At 41.5% G+C, this 20,124-nt stretch overlaps 1 protein-coding gene across 1 annotated transcript in view; it reads left to right on the forward strand.

Moving 5' to 3' along the window:
• LOC106863747 (unconventional myosin-X-like) overlaps positions 1 to 20,124 on the forward strand; it is a 95,838-nt gene that overhangs the window by 54,149 nt on the left and 21,565 nt on the right. The window contains exon 3 of the mRNA XM_088170823.1: positions 17,423 to 17,581. Coding sequence (XP_088026949.1) covers positions 17,423 to 17,581 — 159 coding nt within the window. The remainder of the gene's footprint in view (positions 1 to 17,422; positions 17,582 to 20,124) is intronic.

A 20,124-nucleotide genomic window follows, 5' to 3' on the forward strand; every position in this document is an offset into this window, starting at 1 on the left:
CACAGGATGCATCAGCAGGATCTGGTGCAGACCTGTCCTAACGGGAGAAGCCTCTGGTGATGAGAAGTGAATTTGTGTGGAGAGCAGTGTTTGCTTGTCCTCTGTCTGCAGCCCTGCACATCTGGGTGCTTGAGTCACCTTACAGGAGCAGGAGCGACAGAGAGGATCAAAATGAGTTGCTGCTTCAACTTCGTTATTGACTTAATAATCCCTCTGATGAGTTGTGTGCCTGGCATGTGCTCTCTTTAGCTTGTCCTCTCCAGAAGTGCATCCTGATAGTCCAGGAACTTCCCCTCACCAACAGGCTTCCTCTGCCAGTACCTGGGCTGAAAACCCTGCTTCCCTGCCTGGGAACATGAAGCAGTATTTATGGACAGTCTCGAGGTAGGGTGGAGGTTCTGTCTTTTTGTGCAACATCTGATAAGGGAACCTATTTTGGTCTTGGTCAGATCAGTTAAATAAAGCTCTATTAAAAATGGTAATTGAAAACAGGTGCTCTAAGTTAGATAGTGGTAGGAACCTGTACAGCTTGCTTTTAGGGATGCTAAATTTCTTCCCAGAAGCTGCTGAATATTTGATATTAAGATTTTGTGCTCTACTTCCAGCACCTGAGTTGTAGCCTTTTTGAGCCATTTCCTTCTCTGAAATTTCCAAAGAAATTTAATTTTGTGCTTTGGAAACTCGCAGTTTGGAAACTTTTCTTCCCACAGCATGGTAAGTAGTATTTTTGCAGAGAAGCATAAGATAGTGTGTTTTCTGTTGAATCTGCAAAGCATGCAAGGGCTTGTAAGGGTAGTATCAGCAAATTTGTTGTTTGACTGAACTTTTTCAGATGAGTGAAGCTCAGAATTGAGAACTTCCAATATAGTAGTAGTTCTATATTCTTTACAATACAGGGATGTCATGAGAATAACCTAATTTTTTAAATTTTAAGTTTAATTTTTAAACCATACTAGAAAAAAAATTCTTTTACCTACCTGTCTTAAACTAAATAAAGTGTTGGGTGATTCCTCACAGGTATCTCTGTGGATGTAACTTATTGTTGGAGGTCTTTGCAGGCTTTGCCTTGATAGCTGTGTCTTGTTTGTCAGAGTGTATGCTAACAAAAAAAGTATATGAAGATACTGGTATAAAGATTTCTACTTGAAAAATGCACTTTTTTCCCTTCCTCACCTCTGTGTTCTAGCTGTGGCAAGCATAAACAGTTTTCAGAGGCCCAAGTCTGGCCTTCAATTCAGAGCACTTGGCTTTTGACAAGACACAGTGTCTTTTCAGAGTCCAGCTGTGCTGCACACGGTGGTGCAGTGGGAACCAGCCTTGCCCTGCTGTGTCCACAGACGTGCTTTCCTCATTTGTTGCTTCATGAAACATCTTTCTTTATTGCTGAGGCTGTGTTTCCATGATTGCCTTGATATTAAGCAGAACTACAACCACACTTGAACTTAGGTATTAGATAGTCCCTGTGCCCCACCTTTATGGAACTGCCCAGATGTGTCCGTCCTATGGTCTTTACTTATCACACCACTGAGAGTGGATTTGCCTGCATGATGTAAAATGTGATGGTATGTGATTGGAGCCATGGGCTTCATGGCTCTTGGATGAGGACAATTGAAGTTGGGTATCACACACAACATCACTAAACTCAGGCCTTAAAAATCAGATGGACAAGAGTTGGGAGCCATTTATCTTGCACAAGAAGTGCCTGTAGAGAAGTTTCCTCTACTAATTTAAGTTAATATTGTGAATAGCAAAAATCAATATCGAAATGGATGGTAGTGAATGCAGGATACTTTAGGGGGAAGGAAAGAATTTTGCAGTATTTCAGGGCTCAGACTTTGCTAAATAGAAACTGAATGTAAGTATTTCTGGGTTTTCCTATGTTACAAGCTGTTCACATCAAATGATCATAATAGTCTCTTAGCTTCATAATCTTTGGCTGTAAGATTGAAACATGCTCTTATTTCTAGAAACTTCTAACATAATCTGCCAGACTGAAGCTATTTGTAAAAAAATCATGGCATTGATGAACAACATACGGAACTTCGCAGACTACTGGAAATTTATGGTGAATAATTCTAGCATTTAGAGGGATAGGGACTGGGATGCAAAAAGCCAAACAATCCTTCAGTGTAGGGCATTAGGACTCACACCTGCCTGGGCTTGTCTGCCATCAGGTCAGCTCTGACCTGGGTGGACATGCAGCGTCATTCCCTGTTCTCCAAGCCTGTTTCATGTTCAGGCCGATGCACTCAAAGTGTCTGTTGCAAAAAGAATGACTGGTTGGTGTCCTAACAGGGGGATTGCACCCTCGACAAGATTGTGTCTCTATCATCTGGACCTGTCTTGGGAGGTGAGAGGAGTCACATCTTTAGGGGAAGAGAACATTGGAAAGGCAGCCTTTTGTTGCTAGCAGGGATCTTTAAAGCTGAATTCTAAGATGTGTGTTTATCAGTAAACACAGTAAAATAAACTTCTTTGGGTACTGAGAGTAGCCTGGGAAGGTAAGTAGAGGGCAACACTATTCACTAGTATACGAGATTGCTATGTCTCTGTACCTCTCTCACAACTTTTCCTCTAATGCAAGCAATCAGAAAAGCTGGTCTAATTTTAATCTGTCTGTTCTATTCAGTTTTTAGTAACATATTAAGGTAATCTCACAGTATTTCGTGTTGGACTTCTGACTAACCCTCATTTTAAAGAATATAAACTGGAGCTTTTACAGCTTCATGTGTTTGAGGTTTGTCAAAGTAAATTCAAAAACAAACAGCAGTATCCTTACAAAGACAGAAAAGTATTGGTGTATTTTTCTTTGCCACAACAGTTTAGGTTTTTCTTTCCAGAGCTATAAACATTATGGTCATGTGTAAAGCTACCAAGTAATTTTCTGAACATAAGACATCTTTGTTGTCTGTCTCCATAATTCTGACACAACTACTAAAGTAGTACTGTCCTTATTTGGGGTGGAAAAAATATTGCTATGAATTACTCTTTGCTGGTATCATGGGAACCAGTTGCAATTGGGCTTCTCCAGCATACACATACATGCTTTCTGGTATGTGATTCAAGTGTGGTTTTCAAATGTAGCATGGGCAAGCTGTGAAAATAAAATCGCACACTCATCTTTTAATAAGGAGAGCCACCTTCATGTATGTTCAGTTTGCCCTTTTGCTTCTTGCAGGGCAGAAGTTTTGTAGTTCAAATGCAAACCAGCCAGTTTATATGCAGATTTTATGGGAGTAGCATATAGAACAGTCTCTCAAACTTTTACAGCCAAGAGCAAGTTCTTTCCCTTATCTGTATACAGTGCACTTTCCTACACATGAAGCAATATCTGTGCCATGCAATAAGACTTATGACATGGCTTTGAAAAGTATTGCATCTCTCAACCACTCCATCTGCCTCTATCTCTGGATTCATGCCCTACAATGAACAGTTGGTGTTCCTGTCTCCTCACCAAGTTCTAGCAGTGCCACTTGTCCTTTTCGTTAAGGAAGCCTACTACAGGAATACGACCAAGACAACCTATATTCATACCTTCTATTATTCCTTAAAAAAAAATAAAGATTTTGTATTTAGCATCTACAAGCTTTTCCCAAGTGCAATGAAAGGAGATTCTTACCTGCACGATAACAGAAAATGGATGGTATTATATCAATATTATCTCTAAGGATGTAAGAAAGGGGGACTTGTAGAAACTCTTAAGACAGAAAGAAGAAAAGGTCTTTTAAGCTGTTCTGTGAATTCTTGGGCTCCTGGGTCTGGTATATTTGTTCATGCTCCTTGTAATATTACCAAGCAAAAGAATGTAATATTGTTTTTCCCCAAACTAGACATATTAAAATTTAGAAGTGTTTTCATATTTGTACTTTAAAAAACTCCAAGAGGTCTTTGTACTAGACACTGTAAAATTTTATAGCAAAGAGGTAGGGTTTTTTCCTAAAAAAGTTTCAGTCAAAGAAAGAGCCCACTCTTGCATTCCTAACAATGTATGCTTTATTTGAGTAATAATAAAAGAAATTTATTAGTATGCATTTGAGAAAGCCTAAGTAATTGGTACCTGACTGTGTAATCAGTCTGGGTAATGCTCTTGCAGCAGCCCAGGAGTGCACTGTGAAACTTCAGTGCAACTTAGAAGGTGACTGTGCTGCTTGTAAATAAGTAATTTCTCTTTTTCTTTTTTCTTTTTTTTTTTTTTTTTTAAGATTTTGAACTAGACGATAGATATGCATTTCTGCCCTCTCCCTTATTTCTGCATCTTTTCAAAACAAGAAGCAGTAGGGTTTATTTTTAATTTTTAAATTTTTTTTTTATTTCCTTAATGAATGTGTTGCCTTTTTTTTTCTATTTTTTTTTTTTTACTCCACTGCTTCCGTCTCTCTTCACTGTGGTTCCATGATTGAACCATTGTACAATATTCAGCTGGTTTTGTTGATCTTAAATCAGACTGAATTTCAGATTCCTGAAGTTGCAGGAACCCTCCAACTCCTTCTGCACAGGGTCTGAGGGATCTTGGTTGACAGGGGCCAGTTGGGCTCTCAGGATGTGGATCTGGGTTTCACGTTTGTAATGAAAAAGGCTTAACCACCTTGGATGCTATCTTAAGAAATATGCAGCTTGGTTTCATGCTTGTCCAAACCTGTTTTGTTCTTCCTGGCAGTAGACTCTCCTCTTACTGCAGCTAACAGTGCTGGGAAGGGCGGGGAGGATGGAGAGTCAGTCCCCATTACACTGGTTTGGGAAGTTTCAGATTTCCTTGCTGAACACTGTTGGGACTCTTGGACAGTTCAGCCTAACATGCTGGTTGTGAGGATAACATGCAAACGTGAGAGCCCTGAGAGTCTTGAAGCTTTATGCTTTGCTATGTGGCACAGCTAGCAAAGAGTCTTTTTAGGAGGAATTCCTGGTTGTAGAGGGCAAAGCAAATCCCTACTGCAACATGCTGGCTGACCCACAGTGCTTCTCTAGGAGCTGTCAGTGGTTATCTGCTGGAGACTGCTGCTGTTGTCTAACCACGCTGGTCCTGGAGAAAAGTAAGATTCCAAGGGCAGAATATGCGCCATAGAACTACAAAATAAGGTGGCTTTGTGCTCTGTTCAAAATAATGTTTATGATGATCTTTGATGCTGAAATCTCCTTGATTAGTTAACCTATCAGAATATATTATTAAGAAAAGCCCAGGTTTTTTCTTACTGTATAGAAATTCAGAATTATTCCAGCTTCTTCCTTCTTTCTCCCACCTTTCACCTGTCAGTTAGTATATTTGCCAAGCTGCCTGAGCAGCTTTAGGAGCAGAGGGACCTCCTGCCCTCTGCAGTGACCCATGGTTGTCTGCTGGTAGGGAGGCAATGTCCCTTGCTCCTTCCCTCTGCAGACACAGAATCTTTTGTCACGGCCCTGCTAGCAGGGCATGTGAGAGCAGTGCCTCTCAGGAGGGATTACTGCATATTATTATTGCAGTCTTGAGCAGCCAACCTTGCAGTAATCAGACACTGGCAGGTGCTAGCCACAGAAACTGCACTGTGGACTGGGCTGTTGAGGTTCAGTGTCTGAGCCTCTGAGAAGAGGGGCTCACTGGGGTGCAGAGCTGAAGCTGATCTTCTCTTTATCTCTGGCTAAATCCATGCCTAATGCATGCTGCTTTCTGCCATTGCCTCTTATCCCTTTTGGCACTGCCACGGGCTGTAGTGAGCTTCACTACAGGGCCCAGGGAGATCAGCAGGAAAACTGAGTGAATGATCAATCCCTTCCTAGACCCAGGCTAGTTCTATACATGGGCTGTCATGTGCCTCTGGACCACATATGCTGGGATCCATGCTATGTGAAGCCAGCTGAGATTCAGTTCCAGCCTAGACTGAGATAGGGCTAAAGCCTCTTCTTTACCCTCAAGACAGTGCTGTCCCTGGCAATGGTAATGAATGGGACTGACTAATTCTGAGTGTGGCTAAACCACCTGCACTTATTTTTCTTTATTTAAGAGTGCTTCCATGCTAGCAGAAAAGTAATTTGTTGGTATTTAGAGTGCCTTCTCAAGCAGGGGAAACTCTGCTGTTGTGGGACCCAGCTCTAACTTGGGTAGATTAAAAGGCAGCTTTGGACACCTGCTGAGCGCTGGTCTGTTGCTGCCTACAGTATAATTACAGTTACCTCTGCATGTCAGAACCAGGCACATAAGTAAGAAGAGGTCACCTCCTCCTGCAGTTAAGTTTAAGGGCACCTTCCATTACCTTAGGTCAGAACTGGAAAAAATCCCAGTTGTTGTTCAGCTGAATTAATGGTTTTAGTGACAGAGGGAGTGGCTTTGCTGTTTCTCCTGAGACAGCATTTTCCTGAAAGCGTGATGATTGTTTAAAGATCAGCACGCATGGTAAAAGTCAACTTTGAAATGGCATAGCCTTGTTGACTAGGCTGCTGTAGAAACTGTACTGTGTGCTTAGGTTTGGGGAAAATGCCCAATGTTTCATGTTCACCTGCCCATAATTCTGCTTTGAGCATTCTCCATTGTGTGTTATGGCTCATCATGTCCATATTTGTTTTCATGGACAGACATTCTTAGTAGTTTATTGTATTCAGGCTCCAGTTCCTCCCTTTTCCACCTCTTGCCCTATCTCTCCTCCCCACAGTGTAAGCTACCATTGTACCCCTGCAAGTTTTGGGGAGAGGGAAGTTGAGTAGATGGTTACCTTGTTTAAAGGACTGCTTTGAGCTGTAGATAAAATATGCCCTTGGCTGTCTTCCTAGCAGTATAGCTATGTCAAAACCTCTCACCACGGGCAACCCACAGGAACAGCAGGTAGTAAATGCTGGCTTAATGAAAAGCCCCTCTGATCCTTTAAAGATGAGAAAAGAGCGAGTGAGGGGCTGATGTTCATGCTAGGGTTGTACCCAGTTCCTATTTTCTGGGCTTGAGCAACAGTAAGTAATGCCAGGGGTGTGGGTGGGAGTGTGGCATGCCAGTAAAGGGGAAAGATTGGTTTGTCTTTACAAGGCAACTAGGAATACTGTAGAAATGCCATTTTGTAATATTGTAGAAAAAAAGATTAAAAGTTAACTTTAAAAAGAAATATGAAAGGGCTTTTGCTATCTTCTAAAACAAATAATTAATGCTTCAGTTTGGACTGAGGATTTCACAAGTGGAAATTACATGATGTGTGTGTGAGTGTGTGTGTGTGTGTGTGTGTGTCAGGGGTTAGGTTAGATATTAGAGGTATAATCTTCACCCAGAAGTTGGCTGGGTACTTGAACAGGCTTCCCAGGGAAATGGTCATGGCACCAAGCCTGACATAGTTCAAGGAGCATCTGGACAATACTGTTAATCACATGGTTTAGTTTTAGGTAGTTCTGCAAGGAACAGGGAGCTGGACTCCATGATCCTTAAGGGTCCCTCTCAACTTGAGATCTATGATCTCTGCAAACTCATACAGAGCTTTGTACTGAGTCTCATTTAGATTTCTTATTCTTGTAACATAAAGGAAAAAAAAACCCTAAAACTATTTCTTTTTAACAAGCAAATATGAAAATAGACCCTTATCTAAATTTCAGAGGTGAGTTCAAAAGAACTTGAAAATGAATCCCTCAAAGATAAATTCAAGCTCCACCAGTTCACTCTCATGTCCATCACTTGCCTATTCTGCTTCTCTGGAAACATGTCGATATATAAAGATCAAAAAGGTGTTTCTTTAAATTAAGGTCCTATAGGAGCAGGCACATTGCTGTTGTGAACAAAAGGTTGTTTGATTAAAAAGCTGAGTACAATCAAATATTGTTGCTGTGAGGCATACAGTACTTACAGTAGCAAAATTCAAGCCAAGATTTGGAGAAATTTAAAAAGAAAATAACTGAGGAGAAACATAAGTTGAGAGTTTTATAGTAAAAGTTGTGAAAACTGAGATTGCATGTTTATGGACTTCCTCTATAAGTATGCAAGTTGCCATGTCTTTAAGTCACAAACAGCTTTAAAAATAGTCAGTGCAGAGGGTGTTTTTGCCCTCAGCACTGGATTCATGACTAATGCCTGCCAGTATCCTATTCTTGCTCTGTATTATTTTATTGCCGCAATGTATTTAGGGCGTCTCACAAAACATTTACACTCCTGTTTCAAGTAGAGCATTAATTTGTTGTCTGACAAGCCTTTTGTGTTTCCTGTGACATTTAGGTCCTCCCTTGGGTGTGGGCAGAACAGACAGGGAGCCAGTTGACTGACAGCTGGACGGAGATGCACCTCTGCCTGTGTTTCAGGGACTGGACGCTTTGAATTCAAAATGAAATACATGTGTGGGTTGGAAAGCAAGTTCATGCCTTGACAGCTGGGATGGGTGGTTCCAGAGAGACAGATCTCCCTGTGGGGAGGTGATGGGCAGGAGAGGGCACCAGGAGGGAAACTGGGACCATAATGGCAAGAGGTGTGGGGGAGAGAAGAGAAATGACTGGAAATGGGGGAGGTTTTGCAAGAGGAACACAGAGGTGGAGTTGGTGGTGGAAAGCCCTGGAGGAGAAGCGTGCTTTGCTGTGTTGCCAGTGGTGTAAGACCTGCAGGAGAAGAAGGTGTGAGCGAATTGGGTCTGGGAGGTTACTGCTCGAGCCTCTGTGGGTGGTGTCTTTCAGGATGGAGGTAGTTGAGAGCTGGGACCTTGCAGAGAGGTGCGTTGCTGTGGGGGCGCACTGGATCATGCTGCCAGCAGCCAAGTGCAGTCTGTGCTGGCTCTTCTCCAGCCTGGCTCCTGGCCATGTTGGTTGTTCACAGCTGGTGTGAGGGTGGCCCCGGCACTGGAGCCTGCTGGGGTGCTCCTGCAGGTCTGCCAGCTCCTGACACCCAGCCAGCACTGGGTGAGCGAGCCATGAGCTGGAGCAAAACCTGCTGTGTGTGGCTGCATCTGACCAGAGCTGAGGGGTTGGTTGCTGCTTGGTAGGAGGGGTGAAAAAGACCTAAGCCCTAAATTGTCTCAGCACATGGAAATCTGCTGTGAAGACCATCCATTTCCATGCAAAAACCTTTCTTCTGGCTCTGTTCCCTTTTTATTCCCTCCCAGCCCTCTGCAGCAGCAGCCTTGCAGGGGGAGGAGCACCCCAGCCCAGTGGCTGTGGTCCCCCTTTGCAGGGGGACCAGCTTGCACTGGGTTGATTCAAGGACCTTTCATCCATTACAGCTGGTGTTGTGGCAGAGCCTCTTTGGTTTTGGCAATAACACAGTGGTGATAAGTGCCAGGAACTTTCCTGGTGGGAAATTCCTACCAGGCAGCTGTGCTTGGCAGCAGCTCCCCAGGTAGCTCCTGGTCCCACTGTGCATGAGTTCATGCAGGTGGGACAATTCCTACAGGATTTGGGCACCATTGACACCCACAGGCCATGGGGGCTATGCTGGCAACCTAGGTGGGGTCAGTTCATGTTAAGTGTTTGGTTGAGAAGAATGTAGAGGGATGAAGCCAAAAGGCTCACAATGGCCTTGCTCAGGTTTTGTTTGGAATCCTGGAGAGCATCACTGGAGTATTGCCTTCTCTGGCGAGCCTTCATTTGGGACAAGGCTTGCTCTACAGGGAGCTCCAGCTCCCGTAGAAACATTGCCTCTGATTTCACTGCTGTGGAGTTGCACACAGGCTGCTCCTATTCTAGTCTTGGAGACAGTCCAGTCAGCTATCTGCAGGGCTTTTTCCTTTTTTATTTTGTTCTTATAAAAAAGGCCTATTGAGATTAATTGCTTTGTGTCTCAAAAAAGCTGGTATAATTTGTAGGCTGCTTATTGACTATAGTTGTTCCACTTCTTGATAGTGGGGTATATTACTCAAATTCAGCTTTGTTCATTCAATTGCAAATAGTCATTGTTGTTTATTTCTATGAATCACAGAATAAATACAAATTTGAAAAAGTTTCACTTGCGCAGTTAAGTAAGGTTGAGAGAAAAGCTAATGCTTTCAGTGCCTGGCATTGCCCACAGACATGCTTTTTCATTGTGTAGAGAATTATGGGTAAAAGGTGAGAGTTCTTACTGTTCTGGTCTTCCTCCTGTGGAGACCATCGGTTTTCACCCCTTTGTCCTTTGAGCTAGTTAAGGTGATATGCACTGAAAGGAAAAGGAGTGATTGCCATTATATCTGTTTACTGGTTGCTCCTTACAGTAACATTGTTTTGGGAGTGCCTTTGGTGCAGTGTCCCAAGACAGATGGAGATTGAACCCATGGGGAACATGGGCCCAGACCTTCTGTTTCTCTGCTACAAGGTGGAGTCTGCTCTCTGTCTCATCTCACAGTGACGTGCAGGTCAGAGCCTCCTCCCTGGATTTCTGTGTGGCCAGACCTTGCTGCTGACTGGCTGCCTGCCTGTCAGGGAGCTGGAGACACGTGCTGGGATACATTGGACTGTGTCCTTGGACTGCTTCACTTGGTGCAGCATTGTGGGAAAACTTGGGCAGCTGCAATTCTCTCACTACATCGTTCACAAACAGAAAGGAGCACTTTTGCATGGTGAAGAAGGTGCTGGTGACATGCGAGGGTTGTTGCACATTTTCTGTAGTACATTTGTGTACTGTAGTCTTGTGTAGACTGCACATTTTTAGTGCAGTTGCATTGTTTATAGGTGGGCTTCTTAAACTTTGAGCTTTGTGGTGTCCACAGGTGCTGTAAGTTGTACAAGGTCACTTTGAAAGAAAGTTAAAGATGCACCTTCTTGTTTTTTCCTTGTAAGAATGATATGGACTGCCTAGAGGCTTAGTGTACAGTAGTGTAATCTAGGTAAAAGGGATGTTTTTAGTTCACATTAAATTTCTTAATTGTCTGTGTAGCGAAGCCCAATAGAAGGGTCATAAATGATGAACCTGTAATTAGAAGCTTGTTTATACTTGATGGCAGAGCTTGCCTATGAATGGAAATGATTCAGAGAGTGAACTAAACTTGAAATACCTCTTGTGGAATGGGCGTTAGGTGGGAAGTGTTGATCAGACAAGATTGTTGACAGTGGTCAGCATGCAGAGGAACCACAAAGAGGCACAATTTAGTGGGTTGCTGAGCTCTGCTGTGGCACTGGCCAGGGCTGTCATCCTGGCAGCGTGCTTCCCCTCACTGTGGAGCTTGGGAGCAGAAAGGGATGCTCAGTGTGGGTGTGAGAGCCTGGAAGTTGTAGTAGGAAAGCCATTCGGGGAGGTGCTGCAAGTGATCACTGGTGCTGTCACTGCTGGAGGCTGGGGAGAGGGTGAGGAAGGCTTTGGGACAGGCTCCCAGCACTTGAACCTGGGAGCATCTCCTGACACAGGTGTCCCAGGCCCTGACAAGTCTGAGAAGGGGTGTGAAATGGGCACTGAGAGGAAGGGCTTGGAAGAGAGTTGATTGATAGGACAAAGAACAAAGACTGAAAATGGCAGGAACCAAAGTGAGCAGAGGGTAAGAATAAAATGATAAGGTGTGATTACCACAACTTGCAGGCTGTGTGTTACTCAGCTGATTGGGTAGGTACAACGATGTGCAAAGTGATCATTCAGACATTTTCCATTAGAGATCAAGATTAACATCTGATGGTTAAGGGAGGCCAGAGAATGCAGTGGTTCCCAGCACAAAAAGGGGAAAATTTTACAAAACAGGTAGGAAATAGGCTGATTCTCAGTTGATGTGTGTATAGGATAGTTGCTTGAAGAAAAGGCCAGAAAGCCACAGATAGCAGATTGGTAATTATTTTTTCCTGACATCAAGAAATGTTTTACATAAAATTATTAAATTTTCCTCCATAGTTTCCTAGGTAAGAAACTTCATTGTGGAATTTTCTGGTTACTTTGATAGAGATTAAATTACATTACATCAAAGCAAACCTTGGGCCCTGGTACATCTTGTAGATGGAGACTATTTTGGAACAACACTGTGGGTGTCTAAGGTCAATTGATACAGAAAAAAAGTAAATTACTGGACAAAAACATTTCTTGGGTTGCACTCTTGTCATGATTAACTGTAGAATTTCACAATGTCAATAGTTCTTGTGCTTTACATTTGATCTTAAATTACTTTAGATTTATAAGAGAGCATCCTTGTCCTGTATTTTAAGTATCTAATTAGACAGTACATGTCTCCAGGAGAAAAGGGTAAAATACGACATTTTTGTTTTTGTTTTTAATCTCTGGGTCTCTGGCTTGTCGTGATTTATTTTTCTCCCTGGAATGCTGCATTCCACAGTTTGTAATGGCCTCCTTTTTCTGCTTGGATTCATCTATAAAGAGATTTTGTAAGATTTATTGCATTCTTTTAACTTCTAAATACGAGGGAAGCATAAATGATGAACCTCAGTTCAGACCAACAGCAGAGAATGAAAAAAGAATTAATATTTTTAAGTGGATGTTTCTCTGTACAGTCCTGTGTGTTTTGCTGGGCTGTGCTCATCTCTGCTGTGGAGTCAGTGATAATAGGCAAAAAGATGCCTCAGAAAACAGAGGGCACTGATGTGAATGTATGAGCCAAGTCCTCTGGAGCTGCTCTTGAGACCTGGATTTTCATGGACATCACAGTAACCATTGGGATTAACCTTGTGAAGAGTTTGCATAGGGCCGTCTATGGGACAGCAACAGGAAGGCTGTGGGATTTACTTTTTGGGTCAATTAGTTTTGCTTTCTGGTGCTTGTGGATTGCCCAGATGCTGTAGCAGCTGATTTTCTAGTGTCGCAGGAGTTACTGAAAAAATTGTGGTTGTTTGCTTGTATATTTTTACTTTGTAAACCTCAGATGACTTCTGTACAGTAACTCTGTTTTCACTTTTCCTGTCCTACCAAATTTTATGTTTACCATATTTTACATTATCCTTCTGGTTATATGGATTTGAGCAACTTAATTTAAATTGACTGTATGACAAAACTTTAATATTTCTGGTTTATGTGTTTGGATATCAGGATTATCTTCTGAAAGGCCCTGCAGTTTATAGAGTACACCTAGGGTTGATAAAAAAACTCTTGTGCAGGAAAGAGCAGCCGAGGGAGGTTGGTTGCTCCATGTCTGTTATCCCTACTGATAAACCCTCTGAATTTATTAGAACAAGACTGACAACAGGGACATGTTAAGCTGCATAACCATGCCCAGGCAGGCAGTACTTGGCATCAGGCAGGCAGTACCACGTTCAGCACATGTTATTATTGGCAGTGGTCACTATGGCAGGTGACCAGCTGACACAGTTGCTGCCCACGTGGTGGGTAATGGGTCACTGTATAGAAGGGCTTGTTTTAAAATGCTTGCAATACGTGAACTCTTCAGTAAGTGACCTTGCACGTTTTCAGAGAGCAGTTTCAGTAATGATCTAGCTCGTGTCAGGGCTTCCAAGATGCATATGAGCCTACTTCTGCCTTTAAATAAAAATCTCACAGAAATTTCATTAAAACAATTAAGGTTGTAATTCAAATACTGACTTGTTGATCAGGAAGTTTTTGGGGTACCTTCTGCCTTCCTCCCATCCAACATGGGTCATCAGCACCGGACCAAAACCTTGCCTCCTTATGAAAAACACTGAGAGATTCAGCTGTGTATGGGCTCCATGCAGACTGGAAATCCTGTGACTTGTAGCTTTTGCAAGAAGTGGGGATTGTGGTTTTTTTTTTTTTGATGTACATAAGCACTTAATTCAGCATTCTCTTAAACTCACCTGACTCAGCTGTTGGGAAATCTCTTCATGCCATTTAAAGATCTGATTCAAGCAGAGATTTTAAAATTTGGCATTGTGTCACAAAATGGTACCAAAAGAGACAAAGCATGTGTACTCCTGTTGTTGAGAGCCTACTTTGACGTACTTTGCTCTAGTTAATAAATTGCATTACAAATTGCATCTTTTGTTAAACATAATTTCCATTAGATCTTGAACTTAGGAGTATTTTTTCAATGAAGAAAATAAATTTTATTTTGTTTTGTGGTGTTTCCCTTAAATGAAAAGCTTGAAAGACGTTTTTTTCCCCACTTGCCAGATTAATTGTGCATTATAGCATTGGTCCTCTGGCTTTTTAGGCCACTTCTTCATTTGAATCCCTTTCTGGCATGTTCATCACAGCACTAGTAAGCTGTGGTAGGGACAGCAGGGCACTTTTGAAGGGAGACCCTTTTTGAAAGGAGACCCTTTCTCAGTTAACTGCACTTCACTTTTGTTAGGCTGAATTTGCTGTTTTGTTTTATATTTCTTAAGCTTGTTCTTTTTGTTGTTGTTCTTTGCATTGGCCCATCCTATCTCAACCTCTAATTTTCATTTCCAGAATAGCATTGAGATTTCTTACTTTGCATGCTGTCTCTTTAAGGTTTTATTTAGAGTTTTCCATGCATTCAGCATGTTTGTTATCTTGAACCCTTTATATCTAGAAAGGAAAACGTTTTTGCTGAATTCTCATTTAGGCTTGTCTTAAATCTTATTCTAGTTTCCTGCATATTTCACTTGACCTTCCAGAAATACTGGGAGGGTCCTTGAGGATGGATGTTCCTGCACTCTGCCAACAGGGTCCTCTTGAAGTTCAGGAGCCAACTTGGTCATCTTCCTGTTCTTTGTGCTGACCCTGCAGAGTGGCTCTGGGTTCCTATTTCCTGAAGATTTGAAGTGCTGTAATATTTCATAACGTGGTCTTCTAGTTAGTAATGATAAAGTTCAATGTAGTTTTTCCACGTCCTTATCCTAATAAAGGCGTGATTCAAGATGAAATAAAACAAAGCAGGACTTTCAGAGCTTGAGCAGCAGGGCTGCAAAAAGCCTGTTTTAAGGAGATGTGGTCTGTACATGTGACCTGCAGCCCTCTCTCATGACTTCGATCTTCTTAGATGATTTTGATCAAGTGTTACAGTGGGTTTAAGAAATCCGAGGGGTGCATGGTTCTGGCAAAAATTAAAAATAAAGGAAAAGTAGCTATCCAGTTTTAAAGAAGAGCATCTCCTCGTTTCTTATTTGGGTGGCAGCTATTGTTAGAAGTTGATGTGTTTTCTAGCTAAGTGATGCAGAGTCCTATCTCTGAATCAGCTCACAGAACAATTTCCTCACCCAAACAAGAAGGCAGTGTGTGGCAGAGATGAAAGTGTTAGAACAACGAGACTGAAGAAGAGAAAATAGTGAGTTTGAGTGGGAAGGATGAATCTGCAGAGACCATCTTCTGTAGTGCTACCCCATGGAACTCGTTTGTCATGTTGTTTTTCTTGGTGTTTGTCCATAAATTCTTTACATTAATAAACATGCTGAGTGATGTACAGGGTGCTCTGCCTACCCTACTAACGTGTGCATCCCTCATCAAAGGAGGCATCACAATATCCTCCTAGAAGTGATATTTTGCTTCCTTTCCATGTTCATGAGATGCACTCACAGGATATGTGTCATCCCCTTTTAGTTTCCTAATTCTCTCACTGAGTCTGTTTTTCTGTATCCAGGATGATATGTAGCCTCTGTTAAGTTGCTTACTTTTGTAGGATTTGCTCTCCTTATATTCCTTTTATTTCCAAATCCTTTAGCTTGTGGTGTTTTTGTTCTACAGCATGGCCTTTGAGTTTTCCTTTATGGTTCTTCTGACTAGGAACTGCAGTTTGTAACTTTTGAGATGTAATTATCTCTAATTCCACTGACAGTTTGTGTAGTTAGTCCTGGGAGTACTAACACAGTTTTCAGCCCCAAAAGTTTTGCTATCAGGTGATGCTCTTCACATTTGTTCTCTCTATTCGATGTTCTGTCTGGACCACATGCTCCTACAGGTGGCTGCTTTCTCCATCTTGGCAGGATCTCTCTGCCCTATACAAATCCTTGTCCTGTCATCTTCATGGTTCTTCACTGCAAAATAAGTCTCTGATCTCTCCATGTCTGTCTTTTTCCCTCAGCCAGGGATTATACCTAGGATGCTCTGAACCTGTTGGTTTTCATCAGGTTTCTGATGGTTTGCTCACATACCCTGTTGATGTCTGTGCTGCCTCCCAGCTCCTGTCAGAAATTTCTTTCCCGGATCTCCTTTCTTCTCCAGCCTTTCTTCCGTATGCTTTGTGCTGGTACAAGTGATACCTGTAACGGTGTGATGGCCTGTGCCAGCATTTGTTATGTGTAGGATACTATTTTAATGAAGAAATGTCTTCAGGCTGTACTCCTCTGTCAGCTGTTAGGATATCCAAGTACAGAGCTCGGTGTTTAGCCTGATCTGCCTTCAGCCTCTTGCTTCTTCAGCCTCTCTTTCTCACTTGGCTCAGCAGGACAGACAGCATCACTCTTTGTCTGGATGGCCTCCTACAATGTCACTTGTTCAGCCTTCCATTGCCAGGAGCATACACAAGGTTTTATGGTGGAAAACCTCGGAGGGGTTTGCTCCTCCTGTGCAGAGGTGGCCCCTCAGGCACAGCATGACCCCCAGCCCGCAGCAGCATTCCCGCAGTGCTCGCTGGTGCTTGGCTGACAGTTATGGCTCTGCTTCTGTTGGCTTCATAAATATTATTTTAAAGGATTTTGGAAGGGTTTGGGCTTTTTTCTAATGTTCCACACTAGTATTTCCACAAAGCGTTTGCATTAATTCCATGCTATGACTTTTTAACATTGAAATGGTGCCATTAGCAGGGACAAGTATTGCCTGAGGAGCATTGGCTTTGTGAATGTGGGCATATGCCTGTAAGGATAAGGTGCCAAGGCGTAAATTTGCAGGAAATGGGATGCTGGATTCAGAATCAATTGTTTTGTAGTCTTTATTGATGTTATTAGTATTCATAAAAGTTTAACTATATTGAGGATGTGTACATCTTCTTGCATATTTGGAATAGTTTTACAGAAGACATATAGAAGTGTTTTCCAACCAGTATTTAAATTCTTTCTTAGAGCTTTTACTGTTTGTTGAGAACTGGCTTCAGAAACTAGTCCCAAAAGTCAATTAAGAAATCTGTTGGCTTGTTCATTTCTAAATATCTGCTGCTCACAGAACTTAGAATGCTACTTGCATTAGGAGTAATGACTGTTTCCTGACTGGAGAGTTGAATGAAACATTTAAGTGGATTTCAGATCAAGCATATGAACACTTGCAGCCTATTAGAGCATTAATTTTAATTTGCTGTTTTATGCAGTCAAACATTTCTTCCCAGAGCAATTTGAGTGTAAGTGGGTTTTACTGTAAGAGGTGGTTTATTGTTTGGTTGGTTTTATATTTTTGGGAATGGTTATTGCTTGGTTTATTTTTCTCTTGATAAAGTCTAGCAGTAGTCCAGTGTGAAACAAGATTACATTTGCCCTTAAACAGGAAAAGCCCTTACAGTCCTCAGTGCACTGTCAGTATGTTCTAGTTTCTTATGACTGATGTAGGTATTTGGGGCTTCAATCTGTGTCAGAGAAGCTTTAGAGGAAGTGTCCCTGCCAGGCTGTTATATTTTGGAAGTCTGCACACTGATAAGCTGGGATATGAATGGATATGAAAGCTCCATTCTCAGTCAGGAGTTTTTTGAATGTGTGCTCTGAATTAATACTGTTTTCGTTTCTCCTCTTTCAGGTATTCACTTATAAACAGAGCACGATCACACACCAAAAAGTAACACCTATGCATCAAACCAGCACAGAGAGCGTGGAAGACATGGCAGCACTTGTAGATCTCCATGAAGGCTCCATTATGCACAACTTATTCCAGCGATATCAGCAAGATAAAATCTATGTAAGTTTTTTCTAAAATTAAGAAAAATACCCAGAGGGAATGTTTTTGAATTTGTAAGCGCTGTTTGTGTTTTGCTGTTCTGTGCTATCTCCTAATGCTTTCCACATAGAGCTGAAGCATGCCTCATATGGTGACATCTCACCCACAGTGATGGTAGGAGAAGGTGGCTCAGGCTGGGCACACAGTTCCTTGGAAATCTTCAAAAACTGGCATGCTACATACACTTCTACACTTTCAGTGACAGGATTATGTAAGGGACTCTCGTTTTCCTCTTCTCTTTTAGACTCTCTGCCCCAACAACTTGTGCTGTGTATGTCACCAGAGAGGATGGGGTGGAACTTAGTCTGTCACTGCCATTAGAGATCCTGTTAGGCCAAGATCCAATTCTGATCAGCTTCACCTCTTGTTCTGCAGTAGAAAGGTTGTTATGAAAGAAGGATACCATTGCCAAGCTGAGCATTTCTGCTGTTAAATAAAGGTAGTTTGAGTTTGGGGTCTATGAGAACAGACAGCTGTTTATCAGTTTCCAAAACTGGGAATTATTCCACACAGAATTCCTTTTCTTAACTATGTAATGAAGATTTTTATAATTAGATTTACCTGGTCCTTCAATATTTTCATTGATCTTGAACTAACTAGATACAAATCTTTCCTGAGTCTGGAACTGCACTAAATATGAGAAAGATACAAGGAATATTAGCAGCTGCTGCAGGTTGCAAAATTGCACTTTTCAGTGGTTCAGTGGTTGGCCATTCTGGTTTGGGCTTTTTAACTAATAATTGCAGAACACAATTTTTGTTTCATCACATGTCTGGGCCCTCGATTTGACCATATACATGCTTTATTTCAAGCTTCATCTGCTGAGTTTGGCTTCTTATTTTTAAGTAATAACATACCTAAGTGAAGAAATAAACTTTCCCTGTATATAAGATTTGATAAAAAGCAATAAAGGGCACAATGAAATAATATTCTTTTGCACATTACCCTAAAAGTGGGGGGAATCCTCAATACTGAGGCAATTCTCTTTACATAAGTCTTTATGTATTTTTTTTTCTCAAGACAAATGAACTGTTTTACCTTTAAGAAAAATCAGCAGATAAAAAATGAGTAGCATAAATGAACAATCCTGCATGTGTGAGGAAAAAGCATGTACTTGATAAAAGTTTAGTTTTCCATCAGTATTGTTAGAATAGCATATGGTACTCAGTGTGAATCAAAATTATAAAAAAAATTTTCATGATGTGCACTCACACAGAGGATATGCCCCCTTTTAAAAAACCATGAGGGTATGAGTGTGATTTTTTTGATGAGGCATAGAACAGCTTTGTTCTGAAGAGACATGTCCTGGCTTCTTTCTTAGCTTGTCGAGGCAAGTTTTGGGTGTTCTGATCCTTGGTGCGTTTAGTGCGGTGTACGTTTCTAGACAAACAGGTTTGTGTGCTCTTAATGATGACAGATCTGCAGTTGCTACTGACTGTGCATTGTCCCTTCGGTGCTTCCAATTTAACTGCTTACTCTTTTGAATCCCCCTGAAAAATTTTTGAAAAGGTGGTTGGAAAAAAACCTTGTGTTTTGAAATGCATATGAAAGCCCCTCTGCTGCCCTGTATGTGTAACCAGGACCTGACTATAGAAGAATCTTCTTTTCTCCAACCTCATTGGTACCCCACTCCTACTGCAGCAATAGGAGTATTTTAGCTGGAAAAGGCTTCAGGAACAAAAATATCCCAAAAAGCTGATTGAGTGTCTTAAGTAATTTCATGAAAGTTCATAAATATAGGAGCATGTGTTTTAGAACGGGGTGTTGTCATTGCAAAAATAAGTCTGTCATTTTAAGCCAAAATTTCTTCACTATATTGAGCAATTCAATTGTATTTTAATGTTTAATGTTTAAAAAAAAATAAAAGACTAGAGATGCATTATACTTACCTTTGTTGAAGGTTACTTTGCAGCATATCATTCAAATTTGCTTGATCATTCTGCTTTGGGACCAAACTAGTTTTAGTACAGGACTGTAAAAGACATTGGAATTTATGCCAGGAGCAATAAAAACTTTCCAGATTGTACATTTACCTTCTCCTTTGACCAGGAACTGCTTCATCATTGTAGTTCACACATTGTCTCTTGCATCTGCCTCATCACCTTGGCTGTGTCTACCCATAGTGCATTAGGGATAAATTGGAAAGGTGTGTACCACTCTCCACTCTGTGCTTAGGGGCTGATCATCCCATTGAAAGATTTCTTGCTCTGCCTGGATAAAAACCAGCAGATAATTGCTGTGTTCTGGATTTTAGCTTACAGATCCCTTTTTACCTTGATTCTGTGCACCTCCTTGTCCACATCCTGAGTAGGGGGAAGAGGTAGGCAAAGGTATAAGCTGTCATTTTTTGAGTTCTATGCTTGTAGTATTAGTATTACAAATATATTAGTGTGGTTCTTGAGCATGGCAGCTTTTTGTTAGTTTTCCCAGTGGCACTGAGACCAGGAAGCACCTTTTTACGTTAACAAAAAATACACTTAGTTGGGATTTAAGATTTGGGGCTT

Source organism: Sturnus vulgaris, chromosome 1, assembly GCF_052056855.1.
Source record: "Sturnus vulgaris isolate bStuVul1 chromosome 1, bStuVul1.hap1, whole genome shotgun sequence".
Taxonomy (NCBI): Eukaryota; Metazoa; Chordata; class Aves; order Passeriformes; family Sturnidae; genus Sturnus; species Sturnus vulgaris.